The sequence below is a fragment of the Neopelma chrysocephalum genome, unplaced genomic scaffold, assembly GCF_003984885.1.
Source record: "Neopelma chrysocephalum unplaced genomic scaffold, ASM398488v2 Primary Assembly neopelma1_76, whole genome shotgun sequence".
Classification (NCBI taxonomy): Eukaryota; Metazoa; Chordata; class Aves; order Passeriformes; family Pipridae; genus Neopelma; species Neopelma chrysocephalum.
This window is the reverse complement of record NW_020897737.1, coordinates 9747838-9765765: the sequence shown is the minus strand read 5'-3', so window position 1 is coordinate 9765765 and position 17928 is coordinate 9747838. Positions and strand designations below refer to the sequence as shown.

The 17928-nt window shown below is 35.2% G+C and overlaps 1 protein-coding gene across 3 annotated transcripts in view; it reads left to right on the top strand.

Moving 5' to 3' along the window:
- The window catches only part of CFAP47 (cilia and flagella associated protein 47), a 275466-nt gene that overhangs the window by 123696 nt on the left and 133842 nt on the right, over positions 1–17928 (top strand). For all 3 annotated transcript variants that reach the window (XM_027689060.1, XM_027689061.1, XM_027689062.1), the window contains exons 46-49: positions 1158–1354; positions 3340–3483; positions 5035–5208; positions 13426–13537. In XM_027689060.1, the coding sequence (XP_027544861.1) occupies positions 1158–1354; positions 3340–3483; positions 5035–5208; positions 13426–13537 (627 nt within the window). The remainder of the gene's footprint in view (positions 1–1157; positions 1355–3339; positions 3484–5034; positions 5209–13425; positions 13538–17928) is intronic.

Sequence of the window (17928 nt, the reverse complement as noted above, 5' to 3'; positions counted from 1 at the left end):
ACATCAAGGAGGGCCAAGGAGGAATAGAAGTAGCAGCATTGGAAATGAAGACATATCATCAGAAAATAAGCGAAATAAGGGAGAAAATGGAAAATTCCATAAGAATTTGTCAGGTGTTCCACCTCAGAGAGAAGTGAATTGTTTGGAGTTTTATTTGTAAAGTTCTCTTGTGTCATTATGTTGTATCTGACTTTCCTCGTTCTCTTTTCCAACTTTAGGAATTGGTTTCTAACTTTGGAAAACAGTGAAGAGAAACAGTCTTTGCTACATATAAAACTACACTGCAATTTTACAGCTGCAGTCTCCATGTGGTATTTCTGGTTTCTTGGAGACTCTTGGGAGTGGGGAGCTCTTTTTATGGCCAGTCACTGGGGTTCCTCATGTACCTTCCTTTCTCCTTAGGAAAGAGTCCTACAAGGGCTACTGAGGGGCTTAAAATACTGTGAGTCTGATCTTTTCTGTAAGCAGGAATAGAGGAAGCCTTTGCAGAGACCTGTTAGATCTGGCTCTGTGCAAAGATGGACAGCATTTGTGTTGCTTCTTCCTTGCTCTAGAGATTACAGTGGGGAGTTTTCCTTGTGTTGTGGATTGGGGAAATGTGACTTTTCATGATTCTGTTTCAGTTTGGACACCCCTGGCAATTTCAGAAACTCTCCAAAATTTGGCATAGAAAAAGTCTAAAGGAGTATCATGAGAACTACTACATTTAACAGAATTCCTGTAATTGCTGGAGCTACTCTTGCCCAAATATCCTGTACTATCACTGGTATCTCTTATGGTAACTGTTGACAAAAGTGTAGTAACTAATACACTATTGTTTTATATTTACAGAAATTCATATATTTTAAACTTTTCTGCTAGATGTAAGAAATCTTTTAAAATACTTCTCTCCGTGCACTACTAAAATCAATAGAAAATATTGTTTACGTGCTTCAATATACCATTTTTTAGGAAAACAAAATGTGGCTGTGCTTATATGGTAGCACTCCTAAAATTCCATTGCCTGTTGGAAATTGCTGCACGTACTGCTGAGGAGACTTTCCTAAAGTTTATTGGAAATTTCTTCAGATTCTGCTTGTGAATTCGATGTTTCTGAAAAGCTTTACAACATCATTTGTTTTGTTTTGTTTTGTTTTGTTTTTTGGGGTTTTTTTTAGATGGAAGTGATACAGTTGGGCTGCCTATAAAGTTCATTCCTCCAGATGCTGGTTCCTACCACTGCCAGATTCTTCTGAAGTCCCCCTGTGATGTTCGTGTCTATGAGATTGAATGTGTAGTGAGTAAAGACCGAGTTGATGGAGAGCTTGAATTTCTAACTCCAGCTTACCAGTCAGTGATTCAGAATATTCCAATTGTAAGTTCACTTTACTGTTACAAACTAAACTAAGATTTAGGATTTAAAAAAACCCTGGATTCCTGATTAATACTGTTAAAAGTCACAATTGTGAAATGTTTATTAATGAACAAGTAGAAAGGAGTAGAATTTAACATAGATTTTCTTTTAAGTTTCTGATGTTTGCGATTGACCTTAATGTCTTTCTTTAGAAGATACTTTTAAACAAATTTATGCTGTGTTAGAAGGATTTATTACAGAAGAATTTCAAAGTGGCCATGTTTGTCTACTAAATATCTGTAGATGATAAGTTCTTGTGTTAGAGATTAAGAAGAATTACTTGCGCCACATATTGGTGTAATAATCACTAGTGTGGATAAAGGAAGCATCTGATACCAATGACACTAGAAATCATTAAAAATAAAACAACTTAAGCCCTCAAATTTTCACTATCCTCCTCTTTTTCTTGCCTAAGAACAATCATGATGATGTTTTTCCTCTATCCCACCTTTTAAAGTGCTAAACTAGCTGAGTGATGACCTGCCAGTTTTAAAACTGGTCAAGCTGGTTTTCAAAAGGATAAAGCTGTTCCTGATATTGTGGAGAAAAAAACATGAGAATAAAAATACGCTTTTGATGCCTGCTTTTCACTTTCATTTTGTCCTTGGCATGAGGATATCAGTAAATTACTTTTTTTCTTTTGTGTTTTCTACAAGAGATGTGTAATTGTAGTTATTGCAGACTTGGAGACCAGGGTCATAAAAGTATTTTGAAAGACTGAGGCACTGTACAAACCTCAAAATTCCAAACAGACATACAAGCTCAACCACTGGGAAATTTATCTCTAAAGAACCAAAAATTAAGCATTAATCATAGATATTAATCAAACCTTATATATGTGATACTGTAGGTCTTGTGTCATGCCATGGGTTGGTTCTGATGACCACAGGTTCTTAATTTCTGAGACTGAGTCTTAATTTCTGAGTCTGCTGAGCTTGAGACACTATCAAAGAAGGAAAAAAGGACAGAAGTATCATCTCTAGTCCCTCAAATCCACTGTTTATCTCTGATGCTCATATACAATTTTCCATGGATGAAGACTGTTATGGATCAAAAGAGTATCCTCTCTTTTCATAGATCATATCAGATTAATCTTCTCTATTTGACAAGGCATGTCTATTGGCTTATGAATGTCAGTTTATTTTCTCTTTTAGATGGATGTTAGCCTTTTTTTTTTTCCAATTGGATGTTTAGTTGTCTGGTTCTTTCAAATGATAGGAGTCTGAACAGCATTATTTTAATTTGAATATTTTTATGCAACCTTCAAGCATGTATTACAAAATATCTCACTTTGTACCATAACCAAGCAGTCTTGTGACACATCTGGATGCAAGATAAACATGTTTCTTAAATAGGCTTTCATACTCCTCAGGACAGGCATTCTTTAAGGTAGTTTAGTCTCTTGAAAGACCAGACTGAGAACACAGGACTGTAAATATTCCTTTGGAGACAGAGTTCTTAATTCATTAGCAAGACTGATCCTGTAATAAAGTCAGTTGCCAAATGAGGCAATATAGGCCAGCACACCACATCAGCACTTCAAAGAGGTACAGGAAGATTTTTTTACAGATGGAAAAGGAACAGAATTTTGGCTAGCATTAAACAGCACCATAAAGATACTTCTTAATGTTTATGTTGATACTTACAAATTCCATCTTGACCATTAGCTGGATCATGCTCATATTTTTCTAATGAGTATTCCTGCTGACAGTATTGCTACTGATAGTATGGGTGCTGTACTTCTGGCTGCCTGGAGTAAGAGATTTATTATTAGTTTAATTCATTTTTAAAATACACTGCTTTTATTCTCCCCAAAGGTGCTCTGAGCCAGTACTTTGAGCAAATGAATACTGTACTCTGATGTGGTGATAACTGCAAGTGAAAGCTGAAACGCACATTAAAAAATTTAAATCCATAATCTAATTTACATTTTGCTTTTATTTCAGAATAATACTTCCAGTATGGACTGGAAACTTGAAGCAAAGTTGGAAGGAGAGGGGTTTTATGGCCCTCCTGTAATAAATGTTGGTGTAGGTGAAACAGCTCTGTATCCTCTCACATTCAAACCTGCTGCTGAGTATACAACTACGGTAAGAGGGAAATTAGTTTCAACATTTGAAAAGGATGCTCCTGTCAGTAAAGTATCCAAATTATGTGAGTGTTTAGACAGTAATATTAAAGCATTTGCTTGAGGGAAAGAAATGGAAAGATTTCCTACTGATTGAAGTAGGAACTAATTTTGCAAACCTTAAGATTAGGTATGACAGATTTCTCCACCCCTCATTATCATCTCTTCTTTATTTATTTTTCTGTTAAATCCCTCATTTCTATTCATTTCTATAAAGTACTTAAATCCTAAAGTTGTTCTGTAAAGATTCAGAACTTTTATCACAAAAATATACATTGTGTTAGTCTGAATTTAAATATATATATTAAATTATATTTTGTTGCCTAAGCAATACAATGGTAAGATTGAATACTTCTTGTTGCATGCATACATCACAAATGAATTTATGTGATGAGTACTTTATTTAGTAAAATAATTTCTTTTGCAAGTTAAGGTACCACTTCACAGCTGCTTTTGCCATCAGAGTAATCAGAGCAGAGCAAAAGTTATGACACATTTAGCCAGAAGCAGTATTTGTAGTTTTGCCTGTATAAGAGCTGAGAGATTTTAGCTGCGGGTTGCTACTGAAATGTGTGAATTGCCAAAGACAAAAAATCCCCAAAATATTCTGTAAAACATAAGTAACCATTTTGCTTTCATTACCAGCCAAATGTAATGTAGTTTAGGAATCCGGTATTATAAAATTATTAAAACCCAAAAGCCTTGAATCCTTTGATGGCAAATGATTATGGAGAACATTTTAGTTGAATCACAAAATCATCAAGGTTCTAAGAGACCTCCAGTATTATCTAGTCCAGCCAACAACCCAGCACCACCACAGTCACCCTTAAACCAAAGCCCAAGTGCTGCATCCAGATGCCTCTTGAACACTTCTACAGAAGGTGACTCGACCACCTCCCTGGGCAGCTAATTCTAATTCCTAACCACTCTTTCAGTAAAACCTTTTTTTCTAGTATCTAATCTGAACTTCCCCTGGCACAATTTAAGGCCATTTCCTTTCAACGTTTCACTTGTGACATAGAGGGCAGACCCACCTCCACCTCACTACAACCTCCTTTCAAGTAGTTGTAGAGCGCAATGAGTTCCCCTTAAGCCTCCTTTTCTCCAGGCTCAATATTCCCAGTTCCCTCAGCCCAGGTGAAGGACAGGTGGAAATGCTCAATGAGTGAAGTTCAATATTATGTGAGAAACAAGGAGGCATGAGAGCATATTTTTTTTGATATTTGTTTTTCAAGAAAAAGCCAAAAAGTATAGAATCTAGAAATATGGAGGCTTTATATTGTTAACTGTCATAATTTAGAAAAACTAAAGCTAAAAGCTTTTGTTTTTTTGGTTTTGTTCTCTGTTTAGCAATGGAATTTACTTAAGAACTAGAAAAGTCAGTAGGAGTACTTTCTTGTAAGCATGCTTTTCCACCTAGATTTAAGATTAATAAACTAAAAGAGTTACTTTGGCAGCCAAAGAGGACTTGTACAGTGCTGAAACTTTTTTTTTTCTGCTTTCTTTGTCATAGGGGAGACTTATTCTACGAAATGTTACAGCTGGCACTGAAAATATCTTCAATCTTAAGGGAATAGGGAAGAAACCTCTGCCACAGGGTTGTATTGTGATAGATTGCCAAGCTGGAAAGGTCACTCATAAAATTTTATGGGTGCACAATTATACGAAGAACAAGTTAACATACAAGGTAATTTTTTTTTACAATGTGATGAACATTTTTCTGTCCAAGGACCTGTATATTATATATTGCTGTAGTAAATATTACTGTAATTGCAGATATTCTAATAAACTTCATGTATACATGAGAAAATTTTCTGTAGTTTATAGTATATGGGTATGTTTATGGTCAGGAAATATGTGAGCTAGTGTATGATTTTACTGTATGTTTCATGGAAAAAAAGATTTATCTGTTTTAGTGTGGTTCCTGAGGGTTCAAGACTTCTACAATTCTCTCTGTTCATTCATCTTTCCTCCCTTCCTCCTCCAGTGGTTTGAAAACATTGGCCAGCTCCATCAGTTTTAAAATCAGAGGCTTTAGAATTACCGGGTTCATGACATTGTCATAAAACATTGAAAGGACAAAATTACTAACCTACTAAGGGAAGGATTGTAGTGTGAGCTCTCTCTATATAATGCTAATGGCCTGGTCAGTAAGTGCTCGCATTTCATGGAAGAAATTATGGCAGTTACTGTCTATTACCCAGCTGTTATTCCAGCAACATTGGAGGAATTTGGGAATACTTTGTGTTTTTGCTGATGGGAAAGAACATTCAGAGGCAATAACTAGGGTTATTGAATAGCAATGGGTCACTGGGGAGTTTGATACAGATTCTTAGAAAATACAGTTTTGGTTATTTCCCTGCTCAAGATGTTTTTACTATTAAATATAGTCCTGATTATTTTTCATATTTTCAATTAAATATATTTTATAACTGTATTTACACAAACACATTTTCCTATTTAAAAACAGTGTTGTAGTACTGTAACTCCATGATTTTCCTACTATCTATCTTGTCTGCATGTTTAATTTGAAAGTGGTAAAAGTATTTCAGTAGTATTCCTTCCTTTCCTATCTATGTCTTGGATCTCATGTCATATGCCAGCAGAGGCAGAATGTACATTGGGGCAAAGAAGATGACTCTGCTTTTCTTCTCAGCTGCAGAGAAGGTTCTTGAGCAGGAACATCTTGGACCTTGCTCAAGAAAATCCGTATTTGTGACTCTATCATGGTATTTAAATCTAGAGTAGATGGCATCTAGATATTATTGCTGTGCACTGCTTGCCAGAAGGGCTCAATCTATTAAAGCAATGCAGGGAGCGTGCTAAAGGTTGCCAACTTATGTAAATATAAAATCTGACTAGTTAACTGCTGTGGACTTGCAAACTGGGTGATCTTTTATTCTCTGCCTTAGTGTCAGTAGCACCAGATGCTGCTTTACTTAAAATGAAAGGTAGTGGTAAAGAGTGGCCTCACCTTATTTTATAAAGGGAGATAATTTATATACCAGCAGCAGTTTTCTACTGGTTAATGGTAATTCACGGCAATATGACAATCCTTCCTTAAACTCTTACTAATCTCCAGTTTTCCAGGTTTTCACTGGTGAATCTACGTTTAATAACCTTTGTATCTCATAGAAAGGTTCAACTTCAAATTCCTATTTTTTGACTCATTATTATCCCCCAAAACAAAGATGGAAATGCGTTTTTTGGGTATCACCAGCTTTGACATTTTTCTTTTCAACAATCGTAGTTTTTTAGATGTGAATGCATTTACATTTCTAATACATTTGTACTTTTATCTCTGAAAGAAGTGAATGTTTTTGAAAGTTGGCAGCAGAACTATTTTTTCTGCTTTCCCATTTTGTGTGAACTCAATATTTTTTGTGCCAATGAAAGTGAGAGGCACAGAAATAAAAAACTTCAAAATGAATACATTAAAATCATTCATTGTATGTTTTTCCAGAAACATTGCATTAAATGAATTTATGACAGCTGTAGCTAAGCCAGGGTGAGCTGGGTCTGATTGAACTTTGACCTCCTTGAGGGTGTTGTCTGGATCCTGAAGTCTGGTTTTGGTTGGTTTTGTGGTGGTACGGTTTTTTGGGGGTTTTTTTGGAGTTTTTTTCCCTCTATGAAATACCACTTGACAGTCCAACTATGTGTGCTCTTTCTGCTCTGGGACTTTTGGGAGAGAAGAAGTAAGGTCAGCTATTTCATGCTTGTATGCATGTACTAAATTAATCAGTGTGAATAATGTATTTTCTCTATGGTAGGTTTTTACCCAGAAGCAGTTACAGAACAGTTGAAGTAAGGTGGGCTGGAATTACTGGAAAGGGCATGATTACAAAACCTACTGGTGTCTGGAAACTGTCCCCTCAAAAAGCAAACAATATTAATCACTTCCAGCACTCTCCAGCAGATGTCATGTAGTGTCTTGTGCTATTGTAGTGAGCAAAGTTCATTTGCTTCCTTTTATTTCCAGAAGGGTTTGTCTATGAATTGGGATTTAATCACTAAATCTAGAACATGGTCACTGATATTGATATTTATTAGGAGGATGCAGAAAAACCTCCTCTAAGGGGGAACTGTGACCAAAAACCTTGTTGGAAATGCAAAATAAACTTTATTTTCTCAGATGTGTATAGCACAAAGGGCAACAGGAGAAAGAAATGATAGTTATTTTGTTGGCAGTGTTCATTCCATGCTGCCCGATTACTGTAATGTCTGGGTAGTCTGTTGTGAAGCAGAACACAACAGACTGGTTTTGTCTTTGTCAGTGTTTCCCTTGAGGGCAGTTGCTGACAGCCCAGTAGTAACTCCTCCCCCTGTTTAATCCAGCATTTTTGAATTTTTCCTCTATTGTCCTTGAGCTAAATTGGTGATTAGGTAGAGGAAATCTTGTCAGTCTTGGCAGAGATAGAGCAAAGATAATCCAAAAAGTAATAGTTTTGGAAATGTTTTTGATGGGATCTTTTGTAATTTTGTTGGCTAGTGAACATCTTCATTATTAAATTGGTTGATTTGCCCTGTATACCCTGCACTGATGGAGTATATCCACTGTGCAAGGTAATTTCTCATAGATAAACTGGGACATACATGATATTAAAAGAAGCCATAAGAATTTCATTTACCGAAGTAATAAAGCTCAGCCTATATCAAGAATGGTATGAGATGGTCCAGTAGCTGACAAACATAATAATTTATGGGCATGTCCATAAACAACTTACTGTGCGATGAATCCCTAGCAATAAGTAATTTAGCTGAATTAATACTTGGGTAATTTTGCCTTTGAGATATAAATTTAACTTCACTATTCCATTTTAATAACTGCATATATTAAACTATAAACTTAACAAAAACCTCATTTCATTAAAAAATAAATTACATTGTATATATGCTATTCTGTTTTTCAGTATATGCTGTATTTATCTAATAGCCTAAACCAAAATGAGGGTACTACTGCAAAAGTGACTAAAGTGAAAGTAAGTCTGGGAAGAGAAAGAGGAAAATAAGTCTTTACTGCATTAGGAAAGCTTTCTTCCCTCTGAATAATACTTTTTTCCTTTTCAATCATATTTAGAAGGTTTATGTCTGAGGCCGCAATAATTTTTGTATGTGTGGTTTGATTGTCTGTGCAACCATTAGTGAATATCTAGAGTTGGGGAGGGAAGACCTGCCACTGGAATTCAGTGAATGTCATATGCATGACTCCATCACTGTACCTTAAAAAATTCTAAGCAGAACACTTTCAGTGCCAGTGCCCACAAAGCTTTCGATGATTAAAAAGACAATTTCCATAAATTCCCTTGAAAAATGTGAATGTTTTTATGATCTCTTTTAAACTGATTGATGTGTTAAACGTTAGGGAACTACTGCCACTGTGTTCTTCGTGGCTGGTTCCAGGGGATCTTACAGCAAATAGACTTTCTCGTGATTAACTTACTCCTGGATATGAAAAAAAATCACAACAGAATTCATAAAGAATTTGTGCACATATAACATCAACCAGAAAGCATATCCTTCTCTGGTGCTGAATTAATGTGAGGTTAGTGACTGCAACTTAAATGGAGTTAGTGTCTGTAAAATTAGATTCAAATCATCCTACAAGAGGACACAGTGTAAAACATTTCTATGAAAATTCAATCTGTCAGTCTCATGACAAAATTTTTATGCAATTTTATTTTTTTTTATATAAGACTCTGCTGGATATAAATAAAAAATTGTCTAATGTGTTGATGGTTCCTTCTAATTACACCTTGGGTAGTAAATTCAGCTGTAAAGGTGCCTAATTCTTTCAAGGTTTGGTTTTGCAACAGAAATATAAAACTATGCAACTGTTTTTCTCAGTGCTGTTCAAAATAGATACCATTAAAGTAAGCCCTCCAGAGGAATCTCAAGGCACAGTTAAATTACCTTTCAGGTATTAGGTTATACAAACTGTTAGCAATTTATGAAACTATTGTAGAATAAATACATAATGAAAAAATATGAAATGCATTTATCTCTCTTCCCTCCATATATCTGTTTTGGTTCTTTACAGTGTCAATGAAAGAATGATGTGAAGGTTGGGTATTTGTAACAAATGCCTAAAAATAATAAAATTATGTATCATGAAACTTTAATGAGGGTCTTCCCTGTTCAGGCTGTCTTGTTTGGTACTGTATCTGATATTTTCTGAGAACAAATTCTTTGCAACTCCAGAAACCTGATTGCTGAAGGTCCTCAAGTTTATATTCTTTAACCACAAGTAAATCTGTGTATTCCATAATCCTTCTATTTTTGTTTGTCCTTCCAATTTCAATCCTTTTGGCTTCCACGTTATCTACCAGAACTTGTGTAACAGGCTTCATGAAAGAAAAAGCATTTTTCATAGCAATAATGGATGGTACAAAGGCCTACAGAATTTAAGAGTAACTGTAGTTGTTGGCAGGTGTTTTTTTGTGATGGCTAGTTATGAAATTGTTTGATCAATTAAGGGAATTGTAAAGACTTAGGTCAGATTTTTTTCTTGAAATAGGTTAGTGGTCTTGACAAGTGGCCTTGCACATTAGGACAAAGGCTAACAGACTGCCTGTCCCGCTAACTGATAGAAGTAATTCCTTCTCTTGACTCATTCTGGATAGCTTGTAAATCTGAATGTTATTTTTGTTGTTGTTGATAACAGCACCCCAATTTATGCCCTATTTTCTTACTTCAAAATGTATTTGCCTAATAATGACTTGTTGAAGATTTGTTAGACACATTAAGATACCTTTGGGAACATGGTAGATTATTATAAGATATACAATTATATAATGCTACATCTGATACTAAAATTATGGCTTTTTTTTTTACATACAGTCCTCATAAAGAGGCATTCTAATAAGCAATACCTATCTCTCTAATATTCAAAAGAAAGTTGACTTAAAGCTCACTGTATATAAATTTTTTCGTTTTTTCACTCCAAGCTTTCCTCTACATTTATAAAATCTTTGCAGTAAGTTATTGTTACAAAAATCTTCCTGGACTTTTTCCTATGTATACTTTTAAATTCTCCAACTTTTTCACTTTCTGAGTGTTCTTGGATGTATTGTTTTTTTGTATAAATACATGTGTAATATATCTACAGTTAAGCAGACCGATGTCACACAACATTATGTCATATTGGAATCTCAAATGTCTGTGAACACTTCTCTTTCAATAGGATTTTGGTATGAATTGTGGTATTAGTATAAATTGCCTTGTGTGCATGTGCAAGTGTGGGCATGCACTTTTAGTATCAATTTGTCATCTGAGGTTGATCATTTAATTAGTCCCAGTAACAGAGCTGATAAATCACATGGCCATTAGAGCAAGACAAAGTTCAAATTAAGGAACACATAAAAGGTAACTAGTGAGTGATATCTGTTACAACCATAGACCTTGTCAAGATGTTGGAGGTAGGCAATAATATTGTTGTGACCACTGTTTGGAGGTTGGCTAAGGTGTGAGTAACTTCGATAGCAGAGACAAATAGGGTTGCAAAATGAATGGGAGTGATTCATTAATGATAAGATGGTGAGTGTTCGTTTTGGCAGGAACAGTGAGCAGCGTAAGAAATACGAGTGAGTTTAATGACTGCAGTGGGAGAGGTGACAGCAGACTGCAGTTAACATCAGTTATGTACAAGATTTAGTGAACCCAAAAGGTTCAACCTGATGCAGGGGAGGGAAGGGAGAATTCCTTCGTGTCTCGATATCGGCATCTGGATCAAACACTGAAACAGTGGGGGTGTGTGTGTACTAAAATTGCTTCATTGCTTTCACTTGACCTTTTCCTATTTAGTTATACAGTCACTTCCTTAAGATTAACAACTTCATTATAAAATAGATGAGCTTCTGTTAGTTCAGTTCTCAGAAAAGGTTCCCAAAACTTCTCTTCAATGACTGAAAAACATCAAACTTCCAGTCCATATTTACTCACTGGCAATCCATAGGTGTTTAATGTTTACAGTCAACTATGCCAGTAGTGTTCCTTTTACTTTGACATCTTTTGGTAGAAACTAGTCAGGTATGTCCAGTCTTTGATGGAAAGTATATTACCCTACTCTTGTGTTTTTGAGCCAATTTAAATTAATCACATTTATGCTACTTTTGGTTCTTAAATTATGCTACTTTTTCCTTAAATAAAAATCTCATTTTAACTAATCTTATTTCTATCCTTAATAAATTGCTGTTATCCTAGCTGTATTTTTAGGTACTTAGCCTTTACTTTTGTATATGTTCTTTGTAAACTGAAATGGAATAGTCCATAAATGTAGAATCATGAATAATTTATTGTTTATCTTTTATTAAATTAAATTTCCCCATCTTCAGTGTGTAACAGTCCCTCCTTTCTTATGCTTTCTCTTTGTTAATATAAAGATTTTTTTCAAATTTTTTTTTCAATGTGTCAATTGAACAAGGTTTTTCATTCATCTCTTTTTTAGCCCTTTTCTTTTTCTTCTTTTTTTGTTTTCTTCCCCCCCCCTTTTTTTTTTCTCTTGACAAGAAGTCTCTTTTCCTGCACTTTCTGGTTATTTGACTTTGAATATCCAGTTTGAAATGCAGATTTATTGGAGAAGAGGAAGACTTTTGCCTTACAGTTTTTTCTCTGCTATTTGGAATAGAAGTTCCAGATTGGACTAGCACCTGAACAAGGGATTATATTAACATAAATGCATTATGAGCAATGATTGTTTAAGAATTGGGTTTTTTCTACAGAAAATATTAAGAAAATATATTTACTAATAGAAAAAATAACTTTTGGTAGGATGAATATGATCTGTGCATCTAATGCTGATTTTATTGCTAAAGAAAGCTTTGTAGAATGCAGGTCTCCAGTTGGATGCATGACAGTCTAGCTGTTCTCATTAATAAAATGACTAAATGAACTGGAAAAAAAAATTCAAGCTTTTTTGATTTAACTTGTGATTCTGCTCAAAATTCGCCTGAACAACACAGAGACCATTTTTTAATGTAATAAGAAATTGCAGCATGCTACAGTACTACATGATATCCTGAAGATATTTTTTTAAAAGGCCTCCATGCCTCAGTGGAAAATTGTCACCTGTAGCAGAGTGCAGAAATTGCAGTGTCAATTTAAAATGCTGTCCCTCAGCAGGAGTTTGCTTCACCCAGGGGCAGAGGTAACAGAAGAGAAGGTGTGAGCAGAACCATTCACACAGTTCACCTGCTGCTGTTTGTACAACCAGTGACTCCAGCAGGTAATCACCAGCTGTGTTTGGTGATGCCTCAGACTTCAATGCCTCTTCCATGAGCAGCTGATCACAGAGTCTCTCTGTAAAAAGGGAGAAAGAAATGAGAGACAATTAAAAAATACTCTCAGCATATATTATTGCAATGAGCTATATAGTTTACAAAATCTAAAATTCAGCATATGAAAATTGTATTGGTCTTTTCATTGTTTGCAGTTACTACGTATGTCACATATGCTTGTCACTTACAAAATGTGACATAGCAAAAAGCACAGTTTAATATCCCTTGAGGTCTAGCAAGTGATGTTAAAATGACACTTCAGATTTTGCTTTGCTCTCTCTGGTTAGATGGATCACTACTGCTGAATGTCTTTGTCATACTTCTAAAACACAGTATGTAAAATACTAAGGCCCTGACTGTGCAGATCTATGTATCTGTAAGTAGTTCCATGGTCTGAGCAATATACTTTTAATTGCATTGAGCAATGACTTAAAAATTTGTGCTTGATATGATCTGTATATGCCAGCATTTCTCTTACAGTATGTGTTCTTTCATGTCCATAAAGGCCAGGGCTTACTGATGGAATACTTACTTTTCAAAGCAAGTTGAATGGATATTGTGTCTATAATGTTCTTGCAACAATAACTTGCTTTTGATGGCTTTTCCTCTTTGTGAATTCTCTTCACCAGGTATATTCAGATCTTTCAATGGTGAGTGGTGCACCTGTTCTTACTTGCAACCCAGACGACACAGTTTCTTATACTTTGAGTGTATCTCCGTGGAGACGAGGAACCTTTCAAGGTACAATTTAGAAATCAAATATATGAAATATCCCTATAAGTTAGCAGATTAAATCTATTTACATCCGATGCTTATGTTTGTTCTGCATAACCTTTCTTCTGGAAGTAAGGCTGTAATTACTGGTGATACTGGTTTTTAAGCTGGCTCATATTTTTATTTTAAAAGGTATCTTACTGCTAAATATGTGGTCGGGTTCTTCAAAATTACCAGCATATGTACAATCTTATGCATTTAATTGGTGTCATGAAAATTGGCTCAATAAAAAGTAATGATTTTGAATTATCACCAAGTTCTTGGGTCTAAATTTAATTTTCCAAAACCTGATGAATACCTGTAGTTATTTTAGCACTACTAGAACTAAAGATTTAAAGGCAGAGACCAGAATTTGATTTTTTCCCTAATTAATGTTCAATCTGTTGATCACAAGGCAAGAGTACATAAACAAAATGTGGTGAACTCAGTTCCTTCTTTGAGGTGTGTGGAGGCTTGGGATAGCTAAAATTAATTGTACATAATTTGTGTCTGTCCATGTTTATGATGCTATTCTTATGATACAACAGCAAAACTCTTGCTTGGTTTATTTACTTATGTTAGGATATCATAGTTAATGTTTTGTCCTAAAAATAACTCTTTTAACAGTTCAGATTTAAAAAAATTTTAAGTGCTTAGTAATAGTTCTGCAATTCCATGGTGCTCATTCTTTACCTCCTAATATGAAAAGCACGATCTTGAGAATGAGGCTGTACAATCAGTTTTTCTCTTCCTTGTGGGTTAACTCTTGTAGTAACTCAGCAGAGCACAGTACAAGAGTGTTTGGGAAGGAATTATGGAAACAGAAGACACCATCCTAAAGTAGATGAATAGCACTCGGGAAAGCTAGATTTGAGCAACTTCTTAAACAAAAGGTTTTCTGATAATGTATAAATCTCTTAATCCAAAATTCTTACTATATATGGTTTTGATTTTGTGAGTTCCTAACTCCAAGCCCTTGGTTCTTCTACCTTCTTAGACAATTGAGATTAATGACAGCTGTTTTCTCAGCATTAAAAAGCTATTAAGTCTTGTCCCTCAGGATGCCAAACTACTTTGGTCTTTTAGCCATTTTGGTTTTAGTATCTGATGTGTAATATGTAAGTAATAATGCCATTTCAAGTCACAGGTGATTTGTGCAAAGAAGTTAATGCTCGTAGCAAAGCTTGGCCTAGTGCCATAGAAAGACTTCAGTGCCCTGATTTGTAGCCCTGAGAAAAAATTCACTTTATATGAATAGGAGTCAGCTTTCAATGAAATTGTGATCATCAAAAATGTGCAGCAGGAAATATTGAGGATATACTTAATTTTAACTTATGCCTTTTTTTTTAAGCATTAAAGATTTAGGGATAGTCTCTCCTTCTGCCTTAGAAAATCCGCAGTTCTTTTATGTATACTGAAAGTTTTAGTAGAAGAGGCTCCAAGGGATCTATCATATAGCAAATTAATACCAGGTGATAAAAGCCATGCCTTCAAAGGGACATTGATGGCATGTTCAGATCTACGTCTCCTATGTTCAGTCATTCCCCTGACTTCTATTACAATGGTTTCCATTATGTTTTAAAGTATTATATGTGTTCACTGAGTGAAAAAAGAGAGAACAGTCAGTCTCTCTAACCTGACAAAAAGTTACTGGTTCAAATGCTGGGAACATGCTCTTTTTCTCAGAAAAGTTCATTTATTTTTACACTTTAAAATAACTTCATAGAAGGCTAAAGTTGGACTTTAAAAAGGACAGCGCCTGGCTATCTACAATCCACCCCCTGGCTCAGTGCTTGCTTTAATCACTACCTCAGGAAGTCATGTTCGTTCTTCCTCTGGAGCAGAGACAGTTTTGGTTATGTCACAGAAATTTGGGCACACTCTCTAATCATTCAGCTGCTGTGGAGGGAAGAGGGGTGGAGGCAAGAGAGAGGCCACTGTCACAGATTTGAAAGGCAGCAGCTGATTTTGCTGTCCGATGTTAGGTTAGAAATAAACCTAACTACCAGTTGTCCTATCTAAGGTACCGTGTTAGGAAGTGCTTACTTTGTGACTTAAAGGAGAATAGAAGTCTGTCTGCCTTACACTGTAAAATTCAGGGAAGTCATATTTGTTCTCCAAAGCAGAATTTTCAGGTCCTGTGAAACTTTAGTGTCAAAGCTGATTGAGATGTATATATATATATATATATGCATTTTAGGCACTTTCAGGAGTTTTCAACAGCCATCCTAAAGCTTCAGGAACCCAGATTAGATGTAAGTGATCCAAGTGGGAATTAGTTAGGACTCAGCAATCTTAGTCCTTTGTAGGTTCAAAATGCTACAGGCAAAGTATAACTGGTTTTTTTTACCCCCAAGAAACATATTCTTTATTCAGTTTGGTGAATTTGTTTAGAAGGAAGTAAATCATCCATGGGGCCAACATTCTGAATGATTAAAAATAAAAAGCAATTCTCAAAAGCTATCCACAGAGTGAATAGATTTTATCCTGCAAGGAAAAAAGAACAACTATTTAGATATCTAGTTGAAGACTCTGTCATAGTGCCAATGGATAATTTCAAGTTTAGAACTTCCTAACTTATAAGTATAAAACTTTGTAGACTTGGTGTTCTAGTACTATTTTTGTCATATTAAAATCAATTCTAATAAAAGAACTTTTTCTGTGTAAGTTGTTGTATTGAGCAAATGGTCTGCATTTTTCAAAGTCCTTTTAGCTGCAAAATTATATAGCTGCAAAATTATGCTTCTTTTTCTCTCTGTCTTGCTGTTTTATGGCTGCTAAGCTAAAAGTGGATCCGGTTCTTTTCAAAAGTCCATTTGGAAGAATTCCAATAAAGGGCTAATATTATATGCTTCAGCTGGTTTTTAGCTGCATGACAGCTTTAACACAGAAATTGTAGCTAATAAACACCTCACACAAGATTCTGTCATTAGGAAAAATTCTTTAGCAATCTCTTTTCTAAGTAATAGAGCAATTTCCTTTAGGCTTGGTAAAGCATCTTCTACAGGTTGCTTTATCTTTTATCAAATTTTTGTTTCTGCTTTCCACAGAATAGATCAGAATTTTTCCAGAATAGACCAAAGCTCATATTGCTTGAATATGTCTTATGCAGAAAAACTACACACCTGTTATAGTCAGTGCCCTTTTATCCATAAAAAAGCTAGCTTTCTAATTTTATGTATCACCTTTCATTAGATTTTAACTATACCTATATTTAGTAGGCAGTGATTTTCCATGCTAGTTGAAGCTTTTGAAGCTTAAATTGAGGAAAAAGGGCAGAATGTTCCAGGCCATGGCCTGTGAGATGCAACTGTAGGACAATTTCAGTGAGATGGTGAAGATCATGCCAATACAATCTGGCCTGTAAATGATTGAACTTGTTTGTTTAACAATATTTTCCTTTCAACACTGGTGTTAAAAAAAAATAAAATGTTGTCCATTTCTTTGTTTGCTGGAATTCTGCAAATTGATCTACTGATCCCTCTCATTTCAATGGAATAATAAAAAACATGAGTGAGGAAAAGCATCTCTGTAGTTTCTTGTAGCTTTTGCTGTATTTCCAGCACCTGCCTGGACTTTTGCTTTGAGCGCTTCCTCTTCACCTGTGACACCCTGACAAATTGAGTCTAATTTATTGGTAATAATGACAAAGTCAGAAGGCTCTTCTGGTTGCTTGATTACCCTGAATGGTTCTGCTGGATCACTGGAGTTCACTGAGGGAGAGCCCCTCGATTCATATATGCCACCACCTGGCGGGTTGATTCCCGGCATACATTTTCCACCTATCCTAGTGCAGTTGGAGCTACATGCTCCTGAGCCCTTTCATATTGTAGTTTCTTGGGCATATTAAGAAGAGACAGTGAGAATTGCAAATAAAACAATTCACTTCTTTATTAAGTGCTAAAAAACCAGTTTATGAATCATAGTTGACAGTGGGATTTGCCACTTGCTCTTTTCTCCTAGGTGTGAGTCTTAGAGCTGATTCTGAATTTTTTTCATTGATGCAGGGAGCAATTCATTATTCTCAGTATACCAACAAGTAGTAAGTAGGATTCACAGAAAGTCTTTAGAATTTACGTCTCATTGTAGAGGTTTTCCTATGCAAAATAGAGATTATAAAGTTTGTTCTAACCCACAGTAAATATCATTTTTTGTCAGTAGAAAACTGCAAAAAGAAAAATTGGCCAAAGCTATACCATACATAGATTACACTAATCTTTTTAGTTTATCTTATATCTTCTGTGGAACTTTTTTATGGCAGCAACTATGCATAGATTTTGTTGGCTAGAAAAAAAAACCAAACAAACACCAAAACCAACAAACCAGGAAAAGATAAAAAACCGCGTCCTACTCCCAAGACTTTATTAAGTTCATGTTGG